Source organism: Equus caballus, chromosome 4 (genome assembly GCF_041296265.1).
Source record: "Equus caballus isolate H_3958 breed thoroughbred chromosome 4, TB-T2T, whole genome shotgun sequence".
Classification (NCBI taxonomy): Eukaryota; Metazoa; Chordata; class Mammalia; order Perissodactyla; family Equidae; genus Equus; species Equus caballus.
Window position 1 is genome coordinate 17,476,295 of NC_091687.1, and position 23,574 is coordinate 17,499,868.

The 23,574-nt window shown below is 49.6% G+C and overlaps 1 protein-coding gene across 26 annotated transcripts in view; it reads right to left on the reverse strand.

The window, feature by feature from the left end:
* TNS3 (tensin 3) overlaps positions 1–23,574 on the reverse strand; it is a 260,591-nt gene that overhangs the window by 21,097 nt on the left and 215,920 nt on the right. For all 26 annotated transcript variants that reach the window (XM_023639034.2, XM_023639038.2, XM_023639036.2 and 23 more), the window contains 4 exons: positions 6,619–6,790; positions 4,706–5,343; positions 3,961–4,047; positions 171–302 (listed from right to left, as the gene is read on the reverse strand). In XM_023639034.2, coding sequence (XP_023494802.1) covers positions 171–302; positions 3,961–4,047; positions 4,706–5,343; positions 6,619–6,790 — 1,029 coding nt within the window. The remainder of the gene's footprint in view (positions 1–170; positions 303–3,960; positions 4,048–4,705; positions 5,344–6,618; positions 6,791–23,574) is intronic.

The window sequence follows — 23,574 nt, forward strand, 5'->3', positions numbered from 1 at the left end:
TAATTAACGTTGTTTCTTGAACAAGGACGGTGCTTAGTTAAACATACTTGAAGAAAATACTAAGAAGAAAACCTGCCAAGCATATTATAAGTCATCTGCTATCTCGTGAGCATAAACACAAACTGGCACCCTTCCAGATTAGTTTAACGGATCACTCCCAGGAAGCCTACCTTTCTTGTTCATCTGCAAGACCGAAGGCGGGGGAGTGGCCACCTTCATGGCCAGGCCGTAGGCGCCTCGGAAGGAGTGGCTGTCCCTGACGATGAACGACCCAGGCTCCTTGTCCTTCAGCATGGCGATGGCTAGAGGAGGGGAGCAGAGAGACATGAGCGCCTGCCAGGACAGACAGCATCCTGTCTCCACCTATGATGGCGAGAAGGGTCTCTTCTCACTCTTTTTGCAAACTGGGTCATTGGGAGCTGGCCAGGGTCCCCGCTCGGCTGGAGGAACAGGGAACGAAGTGAAATGCTTCTGTCCATGCCGTTGTGGGGTCCTCCGGGAGGTCTCTGTGATGATGAGCAGTTTTCATGGGGGGCCTGACTGTAAAGGACGCAGAGGGTGCAGGAAGCCCCTCCCTTTAGACCACAAAGGTGTCAGGCACTCTCCCGGCGCTGCACCGCACACACGACTCCCGGTAACCCCACGGCACCGCGAAGCCCAAATGAGGATCCCCACCCGACTGCCCAGGAAACTGGGGCCCAGGTCCCAGTACACACGTGACGGAACAGACAGTGAGGCAGAGGCTGCCGGGCCACCCCTGCTGTGGCCTCCTTTGGTGCTCTCTCCCTGTGTGGCATTTTTCTTAGGGATTTTAGAGAGTGTGCACTTTCAACTTTCAATAGAAGGAAAGAAGTTTCCAATCACACTTTTGAAGATAGAAAGGATGTACCCAGAAAAGTTACTGAATATTTAATACAAATTCCAAGATTTGCCCCAGGGATGGCAAAAATGCGGCCACAGGCAGCCCTCTGTCCCATGGCCCTGTGGCTGACATGGCTGATTGTGTCCGGCCTGGACAGGGCTGTGAATTCCTCCTTGATGTGGCCATCATCAACCACTCAGGGCCCAGCGGAGCCCGGGCTGGGCCTTCTTCCATCTTCCCTAGGTGAGTCTGGGGGAACTTAGAAAATCATTGTTGCTTGAAAAAAACCCCTTCCTCTTCCCGCTCATAATCTGGCACCCACAGGTCCTACGCTCAAGACATGGGAAGGAGGAGGGTTGGGTTAGGGTGATAGTAACCTCAAGCTTGATGCTGCCCAGACACCCACCAGAATTTTCTCTAGTAACCACATTGCATCTCAGAATTTCTTTTATAGACTTTTACCCTTCATAAAAAAAAAGAGAAAACCAGCAATTTCAAGTAAAAAGTAATACAAAATTACAGCCATGGAACACCGCCTTTCCATAGAGCCCAGGCTCTGTCTGGAGTAGATTAGGACATAAGCCAGAGAGGAAGCCCCATCAGGCTTCAGTAAATGACTTTAGGGAGTCCTGTCCCAGGCCCCTGCCGAGCCTACTCCAGCCCCAACCTCTGGCAGGGCGTCTGTGCTCAGCTGCGCCCCCCACCATGCATGCAGGATGAGGCCATGAGGCAAGAGGGAGAGGGGGAGGAAAACACGCTCTCTCGGAGGGGAAAGCATTTGGTGTGACTTGGGAGCGTGGTGCCTGACACCGTGGAGTAAGAGCCAGCCTCAGCCCCCTGCTGCCCCACCAACTCAAAACTAGGGGGGCGGGAGGAGGCCAGGGCGCACCGGGGACCCAAGGCCTGCACCGTGGACACCAGCAGGTTCTCTCTTATAGTGTGTTATCTAATTTTCCAGCTAAACGTGTCTTATTTTTTTTAAGTAGTGGAAAAGATCATTCACAGAAATTATACTTTTTCAGTTGTGATATACCTCACCAGAGCTTTTTGTTAAATCCTGATTTTATGTCACTGTGGTGGGCAGAAGTGACCAGCCTAGTGGGCTGCAGGGAAGGCTGCGTTGCTCCGGCCCATCCGCCCCTGCCAGGCCCCATCCCCAGAAGCCAGGGCCACCTGGGAGCGAAGGAACCATCCTGACAGTTCTAGAAAAGGGCACATCCTGACAGTTAAAACAAAACCCATAGGCGGCTTTCCGCTACTTGGAGAAGTTGCCACCCCCAACAGAACATTAGTCCATGTAGCTGTCTTCTATATAAAATATCTAGAAAACGCAGGAAGTTAGGCTTTCAGAGTTCAACCGGAAAAATCAACGCCCAGTGTACGTATGAGCTATTCTGAGATGGGGTCCACCCAGAGAAACCTTTCAAATGTGTGGCTAAGATTAGGCGAATGACAACAGTAACTCCTGCCGCCTATGGTGTGCCTACCAGGTGCCAGCAACGGGTGCCTCCCACACAGAACCCCGCCCAACAAGCCCGTGAGGCTCGTCATCTCTGCCCTGCAGGAGTCACCTGGCGCCCTGCCACCAGGCCTGCCTGCTTCTGACACGGGAGCCCTGGCTGCTCAGCAGAGACGACGGCAGCCCAGCCCAGCCCATCACCCTGGTTGGGAAGGCTGCACCAAGAAGTAGGAGGGTCTGCACAGAATCTTCTAGAACATGGTGTTCAACAAGCACCTCTCAGAGCCTGTCAGGGTGGACTAGGCCCTGAGGTGCTGGAGCTAATGGCCACAGTCACGGTATTCTTTGGGCAAGGGCGGGGGGGCGGGGAGGGGCGGGGTGAGAACAGAACAGAGCATCCAGCTGCGCCACAGCCCTGACACATGGGGAGTGCACGGCCACAAAAGCCAATTCAGGGAATGAAGTCTCTCCAGGGCATGGGCCCCACACCACCCTCCCCAACAAAATGACAATAGGTTCATTGAGCTCATGGGAAGAAAGGCACATTCTTACCATTTTTATTATCTACTTAATTAAGTAGAAGAATTTCAATGAGAAAGTTGGACGGCAACTTAACTATTTGTCTCCAGGCACCTTTGAGAAATAATCCTCAGGAGAGGGTTTCACGATTCTCCTCCTGAGTTGAGATAACGGGGCACAGAGCAGCGCAGTGGGCCGCTTGCAGCCTCAGCCCTTTATCCTTCCTCACGGCTGGATGCCAGGCCAGCCCTGTCCCAGCCCAGCACCCACCCAGCAGCCCCTGCGGGGGGATTTCATTTCAGGGTATCCTGGCCAGCGTCTGCCAGCCTCCTGGGCCAGTTACACACATGCTCTCTGAAGGAAGCCCCGGGAGTAATGAGCCCCGAATGGGCCGTGTCACAGCCACCGGGGAGAACGCTAGCTCCCTGTGAGTGGAGATCAGTATGGCACAGACACCCCCTTAATTCTGCTGAAGGACCAAGTGCTGTTCGCCCGAGGGGCTGCCCCAGAGGGACCACTGCTCGCTCAGCTGGCCTGCCTCCCTCTCAGACGCCTCTTCTATTCCTCTTCTGGTAAAAAGTGACATCTGACTGAGCTGCTCAAAAATAAGGATTTCAAGTTTTTACCAGCTGCCTTGAGGCTGAACCACGCACCCAGATGCTGGGTGGTGTGCGTGTGCGGCCATCTGCTAAGTCCACCAGCAGACCCTATTATCAAGCACTTGTCTTTCCGAAGCGGACAAACACAGCTGTGCAGATGCAATGGCATGAGGGAGCGGCCTCTCCCTCCTCCTGACCCTTGGCCCCTGGACAGGGACACTGAGGAGCATCTCCTCGTCACAATCTGAAGTCGTCGCTGGCAATGCTGGCCAGGCTGAAGCTGATGGAAGCTGCCAGAAATTACCCCCATACACTGGAACACTCATGGTTGGTGCCCATTCCTCCCAGCTCCCTCATTAGGACTGAGCTTCTCGTAAAAACTTACAGGGCTCACGTTTCCCCAAGGAATGTGACAAAGCACAGGCCTTGCTCTAACTCACCACCCAGGACTGTGGCTCCCTGCCTTTCCCACCCCAGGCCGCCTCACACAGGGACTCCGGGCCCTCGTTCTGTCCACGCACCTTGCTCTCTGGAGATATCCGCCTTGTACCAGAACTTGGATGTGTCTTGGACAAAGTTCACGGACACATGCTTATCACCTGGATTATCTGCGAAACAGAATTCAAAAACAGTAACTGTCAAGGTTTTATTGCAACCTCTCACCTTCCAGAGAACTAGAAGTTCAAAGTCCAGCCTCTGGGCAAGGATGGAGCGTTCTGAGGAAAGTGCGCACTATTCAACCACAGAGGAGGTGACTGACGCGGAGCAGGGGCCAAAACACACAGACAGCAGGACACTGTGACGGGCACTTGACAACACACGTCAACAACACGCAGTTAGAAAGACAGAACCAAAGGGAGCGAGGGGGGTGCTGCTAAACCAGTGTCAGAATCTTATTCTTACGTATCTGAAATATTTAGTAATTAAATTCTGAATGAATTCATCGAATTCAAAACAGAAAGTTATTTTTGAAGAATTACAATTTCATCTGAAAGGAAAATGGGAAGCACTGCAGAGGTCTACGTTTTCTGCTGCTGGAATGAATGAATCTAACGTGGATAAATGCAGAAGCCGAGGTGAATTAAGAAACTCTGCATCGGCATTCTGCTTTGGGCTGGCAGTGTGGCTCTGGATTTTTCTTTCAAGGGGCTCAGCCCAGCACTAGAGATGGCACCCGCTCTGGAGGCCCACAGGTAAATCCCAGGGGCCCTCCCTTTCCTGAGAAAACACAGAGGTGGGCCCCCTACCTGGTGGAGACACACCTACCTGGAGAAGGTGCTGCAGCCTCCGAAGCCTTGGAAAAGTCCGGAAGGACATTTGGGAAAGGGATGCTCATGGTGCTCCCGCTGTGGGGGCTGGAGAAGCCACTCGAGGAGGGAGAGACGGAGCCGAAGGAGCGGTCTCCCTCCGAGGCGCGCTTCTTCTCAGGAAGGGGCGGCTGCCCAGGCAGGGTCAGCCCCTGGCCCTGCAGGACCGGACTATGGTGGCCGCTGTGTCCAGGCGCCACCGTGAGAAAGTTGTGGGACAGGAAGCCATTGTCGGCAGCCGCCGCTGCTGTCCGCGGGGTGCCGGGGGCCTGGGATGCACTGTGGGAATTGGCCAACACGGCCCCTGGGTCCTCCCCAGGGGGAAGGCCACTTCCCATGGGGGCAGCGCCAAAGCTCAGGAAGGCCTGGCCGCTTGGAGGACCCAGAGCTTCTGGTGGCTCCGCCAGGGACAGCTCGTGGCTGTGGAAAGAGGCCTGGAGCTCCACAGGTGGGAAATGGGGTCGCGCGGGGCTGTCCTTGCCGGGGCCGGGGAACTCGCTGGCGCTGAGGAGGCCTCCTGCGGGACGGCCGCTCCCCAGCAGGGTCAGCGTGGATTTGGGGCTGGTCTCCACCCACTGGTGCTCGGCAGAGGAAGGGCTGTTCAAAAGACAAACCAGTCAAAGAGAAGGCCAAGGCCAAGGAGACGCCTCAGTATTAGCCACTGTTCCCCAGCACGGTGAAGGTCGAGATGAGAAGACCGCGGGCCAAGGCTTGCCTTGCAGCACGGGGGCACCCAGCCCCAGGACGGACAGACCCTCCTGTGGGCCCCTTGTGCTCATGAGTCCCAATCCTGCCTCCTTGGCCTGTCATGCCCCGTCCTTCCTTGCTCTCACCTGGCAAAGCCCTCCCTTTCTTCAAGACGAAGCCCAACTGTGTCCCCATCTATGAAGCCCTCCCAGCCCTGTGCCCTGCACCCAGCCCTTGTCAGTGTGTGCGCAGGGATTAGCAGGGTCCCTGCCTCTGGTCCCACCACATGGGGCACGTGTGTCAGCCAGGCATCACGCATGCATTAACTGTCCGCTTCTCCTCACAGCCCCAGGCCGAAACCCCATGCCCCGATGCCTAATCCAGTGCCTGGCTCAGTTTCCAGTAAGTGCTGGCTGACGAACCAGCTACTTCAGGGATACCAGTAAGAACACTGGAAATGACCATACTGGAGATTAGAGATTCCACCATTAAGAATATTGGAAAGTACCCTACATCTAGGAATATGGAGAGATACTGAGCAACCACCAAATTGCACACATGTATTTCACTGTCAAACACTTATTTACTCTGTGTATGATGCCAAGCCCTTAGATGAGACCCCCCCCACCCCGCTTTTTTTTTAAGAGTAAGCAGGTAGAATTATGGGAGTTAACTGGACAGCAATGTGCCCACACATAAGCAAAACACGAAGCAGTTATTCTTACTCTGGGCATATGAGTTTCTCACTTGTGGAATGTTCCTGGACTTCCTACCACCTATGCTTCCTGAACACCAGCACAAGTGCCACGTCCCTGAGCGCAGCTGTGTCCTGCCTGCCCGCCCCATGCTCTACCCTGCAGCCGCAGGCCGGCCCCTGCTGGCCCCCCAGCACCCGCCTTCCAGCCTCAGCTCAGACAACTGTTTCATTGACGCCAGTCCTGAACTGCCCACTGCTCCCGGACACTAAGTGCAGGTGCGTCCCTTGGTTCCTTGAGCACTCCGCCTGTCGACAGTGAGGGGACACTCTTGGGCATTTTTATTTACAATTGTATTTTTGAAGGGTGGTCACTGTCAATCCATAAAGGAGCCCAGTGTCATATGGAGGGCGAGCCCTCAGCCCTCCCTTTGCGGCCCCAGCATTCGGGGTCTGTAGGAGCGGCCTGTGTAAAGTCAAAGGCCCCCTACCTCTCCCTCCGCTGGCCGGGGCTGCTGCTGGCAGTGGTGCACGAGGACGGGAACGCCCGCTGAAAGGAGGGCGCCGGTGGCATGTCGGCCCGGAGCATGGCGGGGTTGGGTCCGGCGGGGCTCTCTGACATCCCCACGGGGTGACTGAGGAGCTCAGGGCAGCCTCGTGGTTCTGGAGCAAGGAAACAAGAGCAGAAAGACCCGTTATAGGATTCGAGGAGCCACAAGCTCAGCCCTTTTTCTTTTCTGTAAGGACAGTGTGGACTTTGGAAGCTTTCTGCTGCTGAAGGAGGCGGCCCGATTCCACCGCGTGTGGGTTTCTCTTGGCCGGCACATTTCCAAAATGCAAGACACCTAACTCCAGTCCCCACTCTCAGCTTTCAATGCGGCACTGTGAGCTGTGTCGTCAACTACACAAGCCGGTTAGGTCGCTGCAGCGAGGAGGTAAGCACGATGTCACCACCGGAAGGCCATTTCCCTGATTTACTCACGGCCCTGATCATCCACGCCATTTCTCATTTCAGAAAGGGTGAGGCCTTCTCTCTGCAAACCAGCAGGGGAGTCCGCAGAAAAGACCCACTTTCCACTAAGCGCAGCCCCATGTCTGGGGCTGGCTGGGCACTTAACATCCACTAGTCCCTGAGTTGGTAGCTCTGCTCACAACATTTACTCTGACACCTCCCACCTCCAGCACAACCCTGCCCCCCCCCGGTGTCCTCGCCCCTCCAGGTGCAGAGATCACCCTGGCCTCGCCCCTGTCACGCGGGGAGTGAGAAGCCAAGAGTCATGAAAACCTGCCTGTCTGACACCAAGCTCACATAGTGCATGGAATTTCAGACATCCCACCGATGAAAGGTCTGCTCTGCTTATGGCCAAACATATCCATTATTTCCGGGTATTTTTAAAACCTTGCCTTTTAAACTAACCTTTCAGAACTGGATGAATTTACCATGGCGAATAAAATAATATTGTGAGAATTATGGCTCATGTTGCTTTCTGCTTTAAGAGAGGATCAGTAAGAGAATAATAAAGTTAAAAAAAAAATCCACATCACTCATATTACTCAGTCCCAGGAAGGGGACAGCACTGAGGCAAGTTTGACATCCATGGCTGTGTCTCCCCCACCACAGATCCATTTGGGAGCACGTGGAGAAGAGCCAAACAGGGCTGTGGTCAGGGCACAGCTTCAGGGAGAAAAAAATTGGGGTTCAGAGCTACCCAGGCAGCTATGTCTTGAAGGACCAAGAGCTCACAGAAAAGGGGTCTGCAGAGAAGTGAGTAAAACATTCAGAGCATGATTTCCCCTCAAGGCATTTCTGCCTCCTGAGCTCAGAGACAGAGGACCAAACACCTGGTAACCTAGACAGAAGCTCTGCTGAGATACCAAAAGACAAGCAGGCATTTGAGCATTTTCATGGTGGGGGCTGGAAAACAACACTTAAGAGCTCAAGGCACTTACTCAGTAAGAGGAGCCCTTGAAACCACGGCAGGGATTCAAGGTGAGGGACGTAAAGACTACAGCCTGGGAGTACGAGCTCCCACCAGGATCAGCCCTGACTGGATCCAAATAGTCTGCCTGAGAGAAAATCATTGAAAGGATTCCTCTCTGGGGAATACACCACCCTCTAGAGCCTGCCTGTCTGTCCATCCGTCCATCCATCCATCCATCCATCTACCCATCTATTCATCCATCCATCTATCCATTCATCCATCTATTCATTCACCCATCCATCTATCCATCTATCCATCCATCCATCTATCTATCCATCCATCCATCTATCCATCCATCTATCTATCCATACATCCACCCCTCCATCCATTACTTATCTATCCATTTATCTATCAATCCATCCATCCATCTATCATCTGCCTCTCTATCCACCCATTCATCAATCATCTATTATATGTCTATCCACCCATCTATCTGTCTATCCATCCATCCATCCATCCATTTATATCTACCCATCTCTCTATAATTTTTTAGACACAATACTAAATAAAAAGTGATCAGCCATGCCAAGTAACTGCACAAAGAAATGAAAACTAAGACAAAAACAAAAGACAGAAAAAACACTGACAGCTGATACAAAAATTGGAATTAAGACATAGACTTTAAAATAACTAAACTGAAAATGTTTCAGAAAATAGAAGAGACAGAGAATTTCACCAGAGAACTAGAGTCCATTAAGAATAATCAAAAGGAAACCATAGAATTTAAAAACAAAATTAATGAAGTTAAGCATTCAGTCAATGATGTTATCAGCAGATTAGACACAGCATAAGAAATGATGAGTGATCTGGGAAATAAGTCAGAGGAAAACATCCAGCCTGAAGCACAGAGAAGAAAAAGAATGGAAAATACAGAAAAGAGAATAAAGACATACGGACATGATGAAAAATCCTAACAGACAAGTAACTAGAGTCCTAGAAGGGGTGGAGAAATTGATGAGGCCAAAGCAATACTGGAAAGATGTTTACTGAGAATTTCCCAAACACACTAAAGAAATCAAGCCACAAGTTAAAAAAAAAAATCCAAGAAACTTAAGATAAGTACATAAAAAAGAAAACTACACATATTCACTAATAGTAAAACTTATGAAAATCAAAGACAAACTTTTAAACACAGCACCCTGTCCAATTTTGCGGGAGGGTGGGAGCCAATTTCAGTGTTAATTTTTTAAAACATTTAGTAAACTTTTCATTACAGAAAAGCCCAGTGCTAACGTCCTATTTGTACAGGCCACACTGTTAGCTCCTGTGCACGGGGAGTGCCCCTCCATCCAACGGCAAACACTCTATGACCAGACAGCGCTGGCTCAGTGAATGTCTGCATCCTAACAAACCCACATGCCCATCTCCTGCTATGACTCGCCTGGAAATTCCTAGAGCAGATGCGGTCTCCTTACTCACAACTATGTGACTGCCCCTCACTTCAGCATAACATTCCACAGTAAAAGTTGTAAAATAAATGTTTGTTGAGTTAATTAACACATTGGATGGTCTTCAAAGCCCAGCCTTCAATCCTTTCAGTTGAAACTGGGGTAGAAAAATGAAGGTGCATGGTGTTCCAGACTATCCCTCTGCACCCTCACTTCTCTTCTTGGTAATAAAATAACATCTTCATCTACATCTGCCTGTATTTATTTCCCACTTAACATGTATTTGCCGAGCATCAACTATCAACACAGTGCTGGATGCTGCAGGAGAGCGAGTGTTTGGGGGTCCTGCCCTCTGGGTGAGCATTTTGCCAGAACGATGAGATGCAAATTAACATCACATCAAGGAGCATGTGAGGTGCAGCCTGTGAGCTTCAGAGAAAACTGCAGGAAGAATCATTTCTGTCTGGAGAGAGCTGGAAGACTTCGGAGGAGGTGGCATTTGATGGAAGTCTGGAAGGAAGTGTGGAATTCTGATAGACTAAACGGGTGCAACGGGAATGCGGGCACCATCCGCAGAATGTGCTCACAGGAGCAACCCCACTGTTCATTGCTGGGCCCCACCACTGAGCTGGCAGCTGGTGGAAGCCCCAGGTCACTCATGCTATGACTTAATGAATGAGTTAGCAAAGGCTCAGACACGGTCCCCATGCAGTGGGGGGGGCTGCACATCCTGTGTGTGGAGTCGCAGTGCTGCAACAATCTCGGGAATCCCACAGCAGGCTCACGTGTACCTGACATTTCCACCCAGGGAGAGTAAGATCCCACTCTGTTCTTACCACGTTGCCTGTTCCAGAAAACAGCAGGCCTGCGCTTCCCCTGAAAGTGGCTTTGTTCATAACTCAGCCCCAAATCCAAAGTACATGGCTGGGTTTTCTTCTCTCTGGTCAGTTCAGTCCCTGCCCCCAGGTGACGGGACTTTACCATTTATCCGGGGAGGGAGGCAGCCAGGACCTCAGCACAGAGACAGGACTTCCTGGCTACCTCTCCCACTGAGCCCGGGTCCCTCGTGTGCCCAGAGATGCAGCAGTTAAATGCAGCTGCCACTCATCTGGAGGCCCCGCATTCCATCCACTAGGAGTGGACCTTGCGGGAGATTCAGTAGCAGGGAAGTGGGGCACTGGCCACTGTCCCTAGAGATTTGGGAGCATAGGAACAGGACCCTACCTGTCCGGAGAAGGACACTGAAATGAGTCCAAGAACAGACAAATGAACCAGTTATGTGAGTCAGACCCGCAGACTGCAAACCCTTTCTCGTGGATTCACCTCACTTCTAGAAATGTGCTCGCTACAAGAGCAGGCAGAATGGGTCGTCACTGTTTACTGCTCAACTTGCACATTTGCTGTTCACAGTTAAACTATAGAAAAGTCTGAAAGGACCACTGTCTGTAGGCTGCCTGTTCCGAGGGCTCAGCCCTCTGTCTCCTCAGCTCTGGGCAATCAGGAGCAGAGATTTCCAGTCGGCCAGAGAGGTCCTCCAGGCGACACTTGTGGAACGTTTGCCGTGCAGCTGCCTTCTGTGTGAGCGTGTGCCAGTCAGGCTCTCCTCCATCTCGGCTCTGGATGCCACAGTGAGCACACGGTCCTAAACCAAGCATACGAGTGGCTCCGGCCGTCAGACTAGTTCCTGGGGTAGGGCCCCCTTTAGGATGGGAGTCCACGGGAAGGGGGATAAAACCTATACAAGGATGCTGCTTTAGGTCTGTGCATGTCCGAGCCCTGCTGCCCCAGCGGATCTGGACCCCGAACAGCCGCCTCTCGTACGTCCCTGGCATCCTCCCCTCAAAGTCTCACCTCAGTTCTTCCTCACCATATTCCCACATTCTCCCTTTCCTGCTGACACCCTGGGAGGACACATACCACCCTTGCTATTTGGAAATCCCACCCCCTCTCACTTCCTGGCTTCCCCCAGGCCAGCTGGTGTCCAGCGCCTGCAGGCACTGCGAGCCGGAAGGAGGGAGCGTGCCCTCTCCCTCTGCGCTCTGGGACGCCTAGGCCTGGGCTCCCCTCTGCTTCCGCTTCCTGTGCTCCCTTTGCCCAGCACAGGGTGAGAGAGGGTCACAGGCTCTTTTCCAGAAGGTCTATTTTTATGCTGTCGTTGGAGCTGTTGCAGGAGGTTCTGTGGGAAGCTGTCCACTATTTACATCACATATAAGTTAAGAGGAAGAAAGGGAACCCATGCTGCTCACAGGCTGGGCCATTGGCTCACTGTCCTCTGGAGCCTGGTGCCTGGCCTGAGGCCTAAGACCCATATGTGGAGAGAACTGCCAGACAGTGAAACTGAAGGAGGGACCTAGACATCCAGATTCATCCCAGGAGACGACTCTTATCCTAGATGCAGGAGCCACACTCATTAAACACAAGTCAGCACATGTGACGTCAAAAAAGAAAAAAAAAAATCAACATTTCCCTGTCTTTTTAGTTACATAAAAAAATCTTACAAAGGTATAAAAATTATTCACTCATACATCAATTACTGTTAATAATTACAAATTGCCTTTAAACTTTTTAATTGACCTTTAATGAAAAACAAAATAAATTTAACTGAGACTAAGATTATACTCTCCTATCCAGGTGAAGAAACTTGAGTTTTGTTATTTAACTACCTAAAAAGTTAGTGTTGACATTTGGCCTATAATAAATAGGCATATTCACAATAAACTCTTAGAAATGAGTGAAAATATCTATATCTATCTATCTATCTAACCTATCTATCTATCTATCATCTGTCTCCATTCCTCCACCCTCCCTCCTGGTTATACCCTGGGATTGTCTTGTTAACTAGGAAATTCCCTTCTCCACTGTTTGAGAGAGTTCTGCAAAATGGAACATTAACATATCTTTTGTCTCTTTCTTTCACCCTATTTCTGGCGTGAAATTTAGGCTGCCAGGAGGGAGAGCACAGATGTCCAAGATCTAGTCCAGGTTCTCTGTCACAAGTCAGGGAACCCTAGGCACATTCTCGACTTCTAGGAACTTCAGGTTCTTCAGCTACAGAATCCCATCAATTAGGATCAGACTAGATGATTTCTAGGGTCTATTTAGCTCTAAATTTAAGTATAATTCTAAGGAAGTAAGACGTTAGATGGAAAGTTCGATAGTAGTGATGTTTGAAAGAGAGTCCCTATCTTTTAATTCCTCTGTTGTTTGTCTGTGAACAACAGGCCATTTAACCAACCTTCTTGAAAGCAAAGCAAAGATGGGCGGGCAGCCAGATATAATGAGAATTAATTAGTGAAAAACCCTGAAAGACTGAGACAGCAATGCCATTGCACACGTTTTTTGACGAAAATCAAAGTCCTGCTTCTCCGGCCCCACAGATACTCTATAAACACAGAAGGAGATGATGAATGACCCCCAGATGGATAAACACATACTTTCTTGGTCTTGAGTTTTTTTTCTTTTGTAAATCCTTATGTCAAAATCACATAATATGAATGTGTTCTATGGCTTAAGGTCACCGTTTTCAGTAAGTTACAAGGAATACTTTCAAAGGATGAATGGCTCTCTCTTCTAGAAACATCCAACATTCTCATTCCCCCGACGGGGCTAGGAGAGCCCCAGCCAGCGCTGGAGTCAGGGTTCCTGTCCCTTAACAGACGGGTGACCCTTCTGTGACATTCTCATGCCAAGTGGAGCTATTCCCTTCAAAAAAAAGTATGCCACCACTTTTCTTTTACCCAATAACCCAAAAGAACAAAAAATGCAGACAAAATAGTTCACGACACTTAGGACCCTGTTTTCTCTTCTTTGAAGATGTCCCACTTCTATTCAGAGGTTTTGATTCAAACATGCTGGAAAGAAAACTCTTTTCCCCTCCTTTAGTGGGTGCTGTGTAGGGAATTCTAATGTGGAAACAGTAAAAACAGTTTTTTCCTTCACAATGAGTGTTTCCAAAGCAGTTTCTATAATTAAGATGCATTACGGGAGGCCAGTTTCTCTAAGTAACTAACAAACCCCTTAGCAACCTGTAAAAAGAATGAGCATCTTCCACAAATGGGCTCTGGTGTGAGCTCTCAGGAAAATAAACCCCTCCTTTCCTGCTAGACTTTAAGGACGAATGACAGTGGGGCCGGAGCTCCTGAGGGTACCTGAGACCACCCAGAGCCTGAGCCGGAGGGAGCCACACACATAGCTGAGAAATTGGGGGTGGGGGTGAGGCCTCAAGACATCAGGCTGAGGCCAGAACGGCTCTACGGCTCACTTACATTTCCGTTTTTTAAAAATTGCAGTAAAATATACATAACATAAACTTTACCATCTTAGCCATTTTAAACGTACAGTTCAGTGGCATTAGGTACACTCACATGTTCTACAGCCATCATCACCATGCATCTCCAGAACTCTATCCATCTTGCAAAACTGAAACCGTGTCCCCATTACACATTTACTCCCCATCCGCCTCCCCCAGCCCCTGGCATGCACCATTCTACTGTCTGTCCCTATGAACTTGACTCCTCCAGATAACTCAGAAGTGGAATCACACAGTATTTGTGCTTTCATGAGTGGCCTATGTCTTCAAGGCTCATCTATGTTGGAGCATGTTTCAGAATTTCCTCCCTTTTTAAGGCCACATAATATTCTATTGAATGGCTGGACCTCCCTTCCATGGACGGACACTTGGGGTGCTTCCAGCTTTTGACGACTGTGAATAGTTCCAGGTCCTCCTTTCGTATTCCTTTAGCCAGTCTGAGTTGGGACTGGTTACTCGCAACAGAAAGTGGCCTCAGTCAGAGGAAAGCCTGCCTCGAAGCTGCTTCCAATCCAGTAGGAATCAAGGTAGACAAGAACGCTTACAGCAGGCGTGGCGATAGGCTACGGGGAAGAGTTGGCACCAGAGAGAAGAAAAGAGGCACTGAAAGTCCCCCCAGGAAAGGCTTCCTGTGCTACCCCGAGAAAGTGTGTTTCAAGCAAAGGGAAAGGCTGTGTAATTCAGCTGGAGGTATGAGATAGTGAAGATGATGGCGAGTGGAGTTACGGGATAAGCACACGGGATTTACACAGGAATGGGTGAGTTGCCAGCAGAGGCACAGAACATGCAAGACGATGCCCAGTCTATGTGGGAGAAGATGCTGCACCCATGACTCTCTGTTTGGTTAAAAGTCTTAGGTTCCCAGAATAACTCCAGTCCCATAAGTGGGCCAGTCACAGGACCAGAAGTCTGGATGCCTCCTTCCTTCAGGCAGAATTCCCAGCGAATCTGGCTTTCCTTTGGAAACGGGACATGGGACTCATCTTAAACTTTGTCATGAACCTTCTAAGGAAAGACTGCTTCAGCCTGAGTTATCTTTATCCAGGATGAGAGTACCTGCTATTGTGATTACACCATGAACACTTACAATCATGTGCAAACAGAGGGCCCAGTGGGAAAACCGCTGCTGTAATTGCAGAAAGTCTTACTGTTATGGAAAACCCTACTTCCCATGGAAGATTTAACGGACATAAATCCAAGTCATCGCACAGGACCCTCATTTCTCAGAACTCCTGTGGCACTTAGAGACCTGCATCCATTATGCCCCCAGCCCAGGAGGTAACTGGGACCCTAGGCAGCTAACGGGAGGTTTCTCCCATAATTGCAGAAACCAGAAGTCTGCTGTTTTCAAGAGATTATCACTGCTCAGAGTCTAAAACCAGGGCCGTAGCCAGGTGGTGGTGTCTTGACCCAATACTTGTAAATCGCCCTGAGAACACAAGGTACGCCATATCACAAATCCCTTGTTGGGTCACCAGGCGAAATCTCAGCCTAGGTTAAACCTCTTAGTTAACACTGGGATGGCTCATTGCAGGAACCGCCATTGCTGAGTATTTTAAGCTGGATTTTCACAGCTTGAGCCGAGACTCAGATATACTTTTTTTTTCCCAAAAAAAGGAGGTTTTCTTCACAAATTATCGATATATTACTAATAATTACTACCTGCGTGGTACCTAAGGGGCTTACTTGGCTACCAAAAAGGCTTCTCAGGGTACGCTGTCACTGGCCTAAATGTGCCAGGCAGCTAAGGCTGGGGGCCTGCCCTCACTTGCCCCAAGAAGGAAGCTCACATATCTTGTCCACTGGAGCGGGATCCCAACAATGACAATCTTAGGTTCCCAACCTTGCTCCTTTTCCCTCTGTACCCAGCCTCCCTGGGTCAGAATCCTGTGTTCCCATGTACTGGCTATATTAGTTTGCTCAGGCTGCCATAACAAAACACCACAGACTGAGCAGCTTAAACAACAAAAATTTCTCTCTCACAGTTCCGGAGGCTCACATGGCCTCCCCTCCCCAATCCGGCGTGTTCCTGTTCTCACAGAGCCACATTTCTGCAATGGCGCAGGTCTTTTTGTTTTTTTAAAGATTGGCACCTGAGCTAACATCTCTTGTCAATCTTTTTTTTTTCTTCTTCTTCTTCTTCTCCCCAAAGGCCCCCAGTACACAGTTGTATATTCTAGTTGTAGGTCCTTCTGGTTGTGCTATGTGGGACGCTGCCTCAGCATGGCTTGATGAGCAGTGCCACACCTGTGTCCAGGATCCAAACCTGAGAAACCCTGGGCCAGTGAAGCAGAGTGTGTGAACTTAACCACTCGGCCACAGGGCTGGCCCCTCTGTGCATATCTCTTTTTTTTTTGAGAAAGATCAGCCCTGAGCTAACATCTGCTGACAATCCTCTTTTTGCCGAGGAAGACTGGCCCTGAGCTAACATCCGTGCCCATCTTCCTCCACTTTATATGTGGGATGCCTGCCTCAGCATAGCTTGATGAGTGGTGCCATGTCGGCACCTGGGATCCAAACCAGCGGACCCTGGGCCCATCTTCCTCCACTTTATATGTGGGATGCCTGACTCAGCATGGCTTGATGAGTGGCGCCATGTCGGCACCTGGGATCCAAACCAGCGGACCCTGCACCACTGCGCCGGCCCCTGTGCACATCTTTTAACGCACGGTGCATTATGGTTCACTTGGCACTATTTTTTCATTCTCAGTGCTACATAAAACGATGGTTTGTCTGACGCTCATGTACCTTGGACTGAATGCAAGAGAATCCCTGTCATTCCTAGGGTGAGCCTCAGGCAGCACAGCATCTCCCTGAGAGGACAGAAATCTTTCCAGAGACAGCAGCCCTCCCAGAGGAGGCAGAGCTGAGATGGGTACAAAGGAAGTGGGTCTCCACAGCACGGCTGGAGCCGGATCAGTCTCGCCCCTGAGCCTGCAGCTGTGAGAGCTGATGCAGTCCTTTTCCACACAAGCCGCTGGTGGAGCACGCTCTGGAGAGGTGGTCATCAAGGGGTCTCCACCACGTGGCCACCCACAAGATGACCATCGGGTGCCACTCCTACTCCCTGCCCAGGAGATGAAAGATAAGGCTCCGTGTCTTCTAGAACCTTCTGCTTTCCTTCTGGAGCTATGGCCTTAGGAATGTGTCTCCCTTCTTCCCTATCAGCAAATCTCTCAGCAGTAAGGTAGCAACAGATACTCTTTCATTTTTATCCTTTTTATCCTAAAACTGTACCCATATTTTACTTCAACCCCACCTACTCCAGGAAACAGGACAGTGTCCCAAGCTAAAGCCTTCACGTTCTTCAGGATCTGACCATGGGAGGCCTTTTACTAAATCCTCCCTCCTCACTAACTGTTCTTTATCTGTTGTATTTTATTGGATGTCTCAGGCCTCCGTGGCTGACTTCTCGAACCAGCCGGTGAAGTGCCTGCAGTAGGGACTCATACTTGCTTCACCTTGGTTTCCATAGTTTCCCAACACAGAGTAGGCATCTGTCCAGTAAATGTTTACCAAATCAGCAATGCCGAAAATAATAAGGTGGGGAACCTGTGGTTCCAGCCTCAATGGAGCCGCCACATTCCTCCCAGGCCTGCCCTCTTACAATGAGAATCCTGGACGTAACGCAACCACAGCACAGGATACTCTGAAAGACGGAAAGAAGGCGGCTGCCAGGGACCTCGGGGTGTGAGGAGGGCATGGCAGTGAGCACCCTGGTTTCCTTACTGTGGCCCATAGATCCCGGAACCATCAACAAGCACAGACAAAAATAGCTCCAGGAAAAGCCTACTCACCTAGCCAAAGGACCAAAACAAACGAACAGACAAACAGGCAAACAAACAAGAGTAGCCTAATAGCAGAAAAGTTTTTGGCAATACTTGCCCTATTCCAACCAAATGCCACTGGGAGAAGCCACCCCACCCCCACCTGTACCCCCACCAGGGGTTTAGAGAGGACAAGAAGCAATGTTAATCTTTCATACCTCCCCCATCCCACAGAAGGAGGTGGCCACTTAGATTTCCCAACCAGGGGTGAGCTGGCATCCACTCACACCTACCACCATGAGTGAATGCAGAGGGCAAGTCAGGCAAGCCGGCACTACACTTTCTCCTCCCCCCTGGTGTCAACAGGGCCCAGAGGGAAAGTTAACATAATCATCCATGTAGCCCTGGAACCACAGCTCAGCAGGAGCACTGCCTGCTTAAAAAAAAAAAGGAAGACCAGATTAAAAAGAATCCAGACCTCAAAACATAATATCCCAAAAGTCCAGGGTAAAATTTAAAACTCCCATTCATCATACCAAGAACCAGGAAAAGCACTCGAATGAGAAAAGACAATTAACTGATGACCACACCAATATGAATCAGATGTTGGAATTATCTGGCAAGGATTTTAAAGCACCCATCATAACAATGCTTTAACAAACTACTATGAATTCTCTTGAAACAAATTATGAAAACCCAGAAACTCTCAGCAAGGAAATGGAAGTTATTTTACAAAGTGGAAATCAGAGAACTGAAAAATACAATAACAGAAATAAAAAACTCACTAGATGGGATCAGAAGGAGAGTGGAGATGACAGAGGAGGGAATCAGTGAACTTGAGGACAGAGCAATACAATTTACACAATCTGAAAAGCAGAGACAAAACAGACTGAAAATAAAATAAACAGAAGCTCAGGGATGTGTGGGACAGTAACAAAGATCCAACTTTGTATCACTGGAGATCCAGAAAGAGAAGAGGAAGAGATTGGAGCGGAAAAAGAATTGAAAGAAATAATGCCTGAAAACTCCCCAAATTTGGTAAAGAACACAACCTTTGGATTTAAGAAGCCAAATGAACCCCAAACAGGATAAACAACAAGGAAAAAAATTCACACATCATGATTAAGCTTCTGAAAGCTACAAACGAAGAATGATTCTTAAAAGCAGCCAGAGAGAAATAACAGATTATGTATAGGGGACACCAATCTGAATGACAGCAGCTTTCTCATCAGAAACCAAGGAAGCCAAAAAGGAGTGGCACCCACTTCCTGAACTACTGAAAGAAATAGACTGTCAACTGTGAATTCTATATGTGGTAAAAATATGCTTCAGGAATGAAGGGAAAATAAAGACACTTGCAGACGAAAGAGAGCAAAGAGAATTTGTTGTTCACAAACCTATCCTTAAAAAGAATGGCAGGGGAAATTTTCCAAAAAGAAGGAAAATCATAAGGAAGGCTTGGAACTTCCAAAATTAAGAATGTCAGAATGGGTAAAAGTGAAGATAAATATAATAGTCTATTCTTCTTGTGAGCCTCTGAAGTCATATTTGATGATGGAAGTAAAAATTAGAACACCTTCAGGCATGGTGTTTGATGCATACAGACAAAATATTCAAGACAACTATAGTTTAGAAATGAGGAGGGTAAAGGGACTGAAATGAAGTAGGAATACCACACTTCTCGCAAAGTGGCAAACTGTGGATCCCAGTGGACCATGCAAAGTTACGTATGCATGTCATGTTACCCATGCATGTCATGTTACCCAGAGCAACCACTAAGAAAACTACACACAGCGATGTACTCAAAAGCCTATCAATAAATCAAGATGGAACACCCCCCCACACACACGTTTAAGCAACCCAAATAAGGCAAGAAAAGAGAGATGGAGGGACGAGAACCAGGGAAACAAACGAAAACCACTGCATCCATGTTTTCTCCTAAAATTGCATTTAGTCCTTGATCCACCTGGCCTTGATGTCTATATGTGGTATAGAGGGATCCATTTTACCTTCTTCCATGTGGAAACTGTTCCAGCTCTATCTGTAGAGCAGTTCCTTGTTCCCTTGCTGACCACACCTCCTTTTGTCTTGTGCCAAAATTCCAGTGGTGCGTAGGTGTGTTCTGCATCTCAATCTCTTTATTGATCAACCTCTCCATCCTTATCCCAGCCCATACTTGCTTAATTTTCTGGATTCATGGTCAGTCCTCATATCTGGTAGTGGTATCCTTGCTGTCAAGATCCTTTATTGTATACATTGCTTAATTAATTTGTCAAGTTCCGTGAAAAACATCTGTTGGTATTTTGATTGAAATTGTATTAAATACATAGATGACATTGGGAAGATTCCACATCTTTATGACGTTATCTTCCTATCCAGGAACATGGCCTTTCTCTCCATTTATTGATTTATTTTTATATGTCTCTTAATAAACCTTTCAAAGTTTCCATATTAACAAAAAAAAGTGTCATCTTAAACAATCTGCAAGTAACTTTATTACTCCAGACTTCCTTTAATGGCTCCATGATATTCCTGACTTGATTGTCCCCAGCCAAAGTGCAGCAGGAGCTACAAAGGCAACCAGGACCGTGTTCACGACGGAAAGTTAACAGGTAGAACTGATGAGACAACCAGAAACACTGTGTGCTCTCCTCAGAGTCTGCTCTGGAGTACAAGGGAGAGCAGGTGGTGTGACATCTGATCTGCTCTTACCAACAGAGATATAAGGAGGGGACCCCAAGACCCACATCTTCCAGGACCAAATCTTGTCTTCGGGGGACCCTTCTCTTTCTTATCTTCCCAGGGCTGTCCTGAGAGGAGCTCCACAGCATTCTAGAAGCTTTTCCAACTGCACTCAGTCAGCCAGGAAAGCTGGCTGTCCCAATGATTCCCCAGTCCACCACCCAGCTGAGTCCTAATCATATTCTAACCCCAGTGCTTCCAACTCTCTACTCTCTCCCACTCTGAGTTCGTAAAATCCTGTGTCACATTTATTTACCTGGTCTAGCTGGTACCCACCCACCTTTGTCACCTGCTCTCCCTGAGGCTAATCACATATCAGCTATCAGACAGAGAGCACTGCTCCAGGTCAAAGATCCCCTTGTTACTTAGTGGCAAAACTGGAAGTTGAACTGGTTCCCTGATTTCTTAAGTCTAGTGTTCTTAAACTTGGAAAAATGGCAGTGGGCAGTGGCAGTCAAAGAGTGTAGCCTGTGAACAGGGTGTTGTAGACCCCACTCTTATGTCAACTGTGATCCAGTCACTTTATTTATTTATTTATTTATTTTGAGGAAGATTAGCCCTGAGCTAACATCTGCCCCCAATCCTCCTCTTTTTTTGCGGAGGAAGACTGGCCCTGAGCCAACATCCGTGCCCAGCTTCCTCTACCTCACATGTGGGACGTCTACCACAGCATGGCTTGCCAAGCGGTGCCATGGCTGCACCCGGGATTCGAACTGGCAAACCCTGGGCCACCAAAGCGGAACGTGCACACTTAACCGCTGTGCCACCAGGCTGGCCCGATCCAGTCACTTTAAATCACAAGAGAACATCTGGAGTCAAGACTGTCTCAGGTGGGCCTCAGGCAAAGTGAAAAGGGAAGTATTCTTAACAGACCCTGGACTTGGAGCCAATCCCAGGTGGGCCACTGATGCTATAAGACCAGCTTCCACATGGTACTTATTAACATCCTTCATCCGGCAACCTCATCCCCACCTCATCTCAACTCAGCTTAATGCTTTTGGATGTTATTTTACTGTTTTCTTAAAATATAGGGAAAGAAAACTGAAGGGTAGTAGAGGGAAGAGACAATATGGGCATCTCCCATCGATAAAGGGTCCCTAAAGCATAAATTGCTTGCCTAGAACTCATCCTGACATCGAACCCAACTCCACTCGTCTAACTGTCATCATGCCTCCACAGCCCTACTCACGTCCATGGCTTTGAAACCAAAAATTTCTCTAAAATGTTTTAAAATCCTGGTTACATCACGCTTACCAACTTTCTTTATAAAGAGAATGATAACGGAAATCAGAATGATAGCTGCTTTTGGCCGAGTGCCTCCTGCATGCCAGGCACAATGCTGAGCCCCAAACAGATGCCTTCTGATTCAATCCCCAAATAAGGTTTCCATGTGCAAATTATGACCCCGTCTTATGGATGAGCAAACAGCGACTCCGAAAGGTGAGGTTAAGAACCTTGTTGAAAGGAGGCCTACTCATCTCTGTGACTTGGAAAGCTCTGCTCTTTCCAGGGGACATCCTCGCCTCCCATCAGGGAGATCTCAAAGTCAGCAGCCTTAATCTAATAAAATAAGTCTGCCCTATAGTAGCTGCCGCTTTCCCCCAAATATAACATAATGCCCATATCGGAGAGGACGAGGGGCCCGCTGTGACAGCTCCCCACAGGCTGGGAAGGCCCGTGTGAGCAGCCTACAGCCCTCGGACGGTGGCCCCCACCAGACCCTCCACAGGAAGTCCCACCAGAAGCCAGCCCCCAGGATCCTAACCAGCCACCATCCTGAAGGGAGGGAAAGAATTCTCTCTCTCTCCTGATATAAAGCAACAACCAAAACTCTCTTAATCTCACCTTTGGAGTTAGGAGAATATTTCATCCTAAGCAGACCATTTCTAATATATCGATATACAAATGGATGCATGGGAAATTACTACTGTGTATTAACTGCATTGAAATGACAGGTAACATTTGAACAGACTTTATCTCCCACTCAACTGGGGACGGTCCTGGAAAGGAGAACACACAAGATTTTCAGGCTGGAAAGAATGAGAAGGCGGACCACTGACCAGCTTGGGCTTGTCTTTCTTGGAGCCACTGCATAGCTTTTCTCACAATGAAGTGTTCGGAGTTTTCCTTTCTCTCTCCCTCTTAATTGTCCCCATCCTTCCAGTTAAAATACACACACAGCGCTGTGTCAGCCCAGGCTCAGGAGAAAGTGGAACACCAGCAGAATCCTCAGGCATAGATGCCCCAGCTCAGCCACTCTGCCCTAGGCACCTGCCCCACCCAAAGCACCCCCAGAGCCTGGGCCCACACGCCAGCCCTGCTCACCTCAAAGATTTCAGAGCTAAGACACATGGAGGGACCCAGACTCTTCCCTCCGGAAGGTCTGGTAACATAATAATGTGAGCAGCTTCCCTCAGTGACGGTCTTGCTTTAAATTCATGGACTTAGTTAGAAACCAGCTCTTGGATTGCTCCAAGAGTGGACGGGACAACAGTAAATCTCATTTTGAAACCCCCACTTGCGCCTCACGCTTGCTTTTAGCATTTAGTGAAAACTCTGCTTGTCCTAGGAAGCTGTGCAGAAGCCCCAGGTCGCTGGGGGCCCTCTTTCATTGGGGCAGCCCCAGAGCCCTCACAGGTCCTGGGGGTGGACAGGGACAGCCGTGGAACAGGGCAGGCACGCTTTCTTGGTTTCAAGCAAAAGAATGTGCTGTGCTGGGAAGCAGCCCCAGCTCCGGAAAGCCACACATCTGTAAACCAGGCTTTCCACCGCCCCAGTGAGTCTCGCAAAGACAAAGCACTGCTTTCTTCTGAAAGGAGGCCCCCTCCAGGCTCCGGAGCGGCGGCGTCTTGTTCCAGACCCTTAGGACCTGAGGGCTGTAGTCAAGGGACAGGAGGCTCCGGGCAGAGTCATCCTCCTCCCAAGTCCAGCTTCCCGGGGCTTCCTGGCTGGGACTTCGCATCCCACCGCATCCCACCCCGTGCGTCCCCTCCCCCACCGGCCGGAGATCAGGTTTCAGCCTGGGCAGCCGGAGGGGCTGGAGGTTGCAGAGCCCGCCTGCGACTAGGAGTGGCCGCTTACCTGGGCACCACGGGGCGCCGGGCAGTCGCTGGAGAAGCCCCCGGGAGTCGTGGGCCAGGCAGAAGGCGCTCCGTGGGCTGCCCTCAGCGGCCCGTGGTGAGCGCGGCCCCCACCCACCGCGGCAGGGCGCCTCTGGGTTCCGGTGTCCCCGGGGAGTCGGGGCGGGACGCGGGGCGGC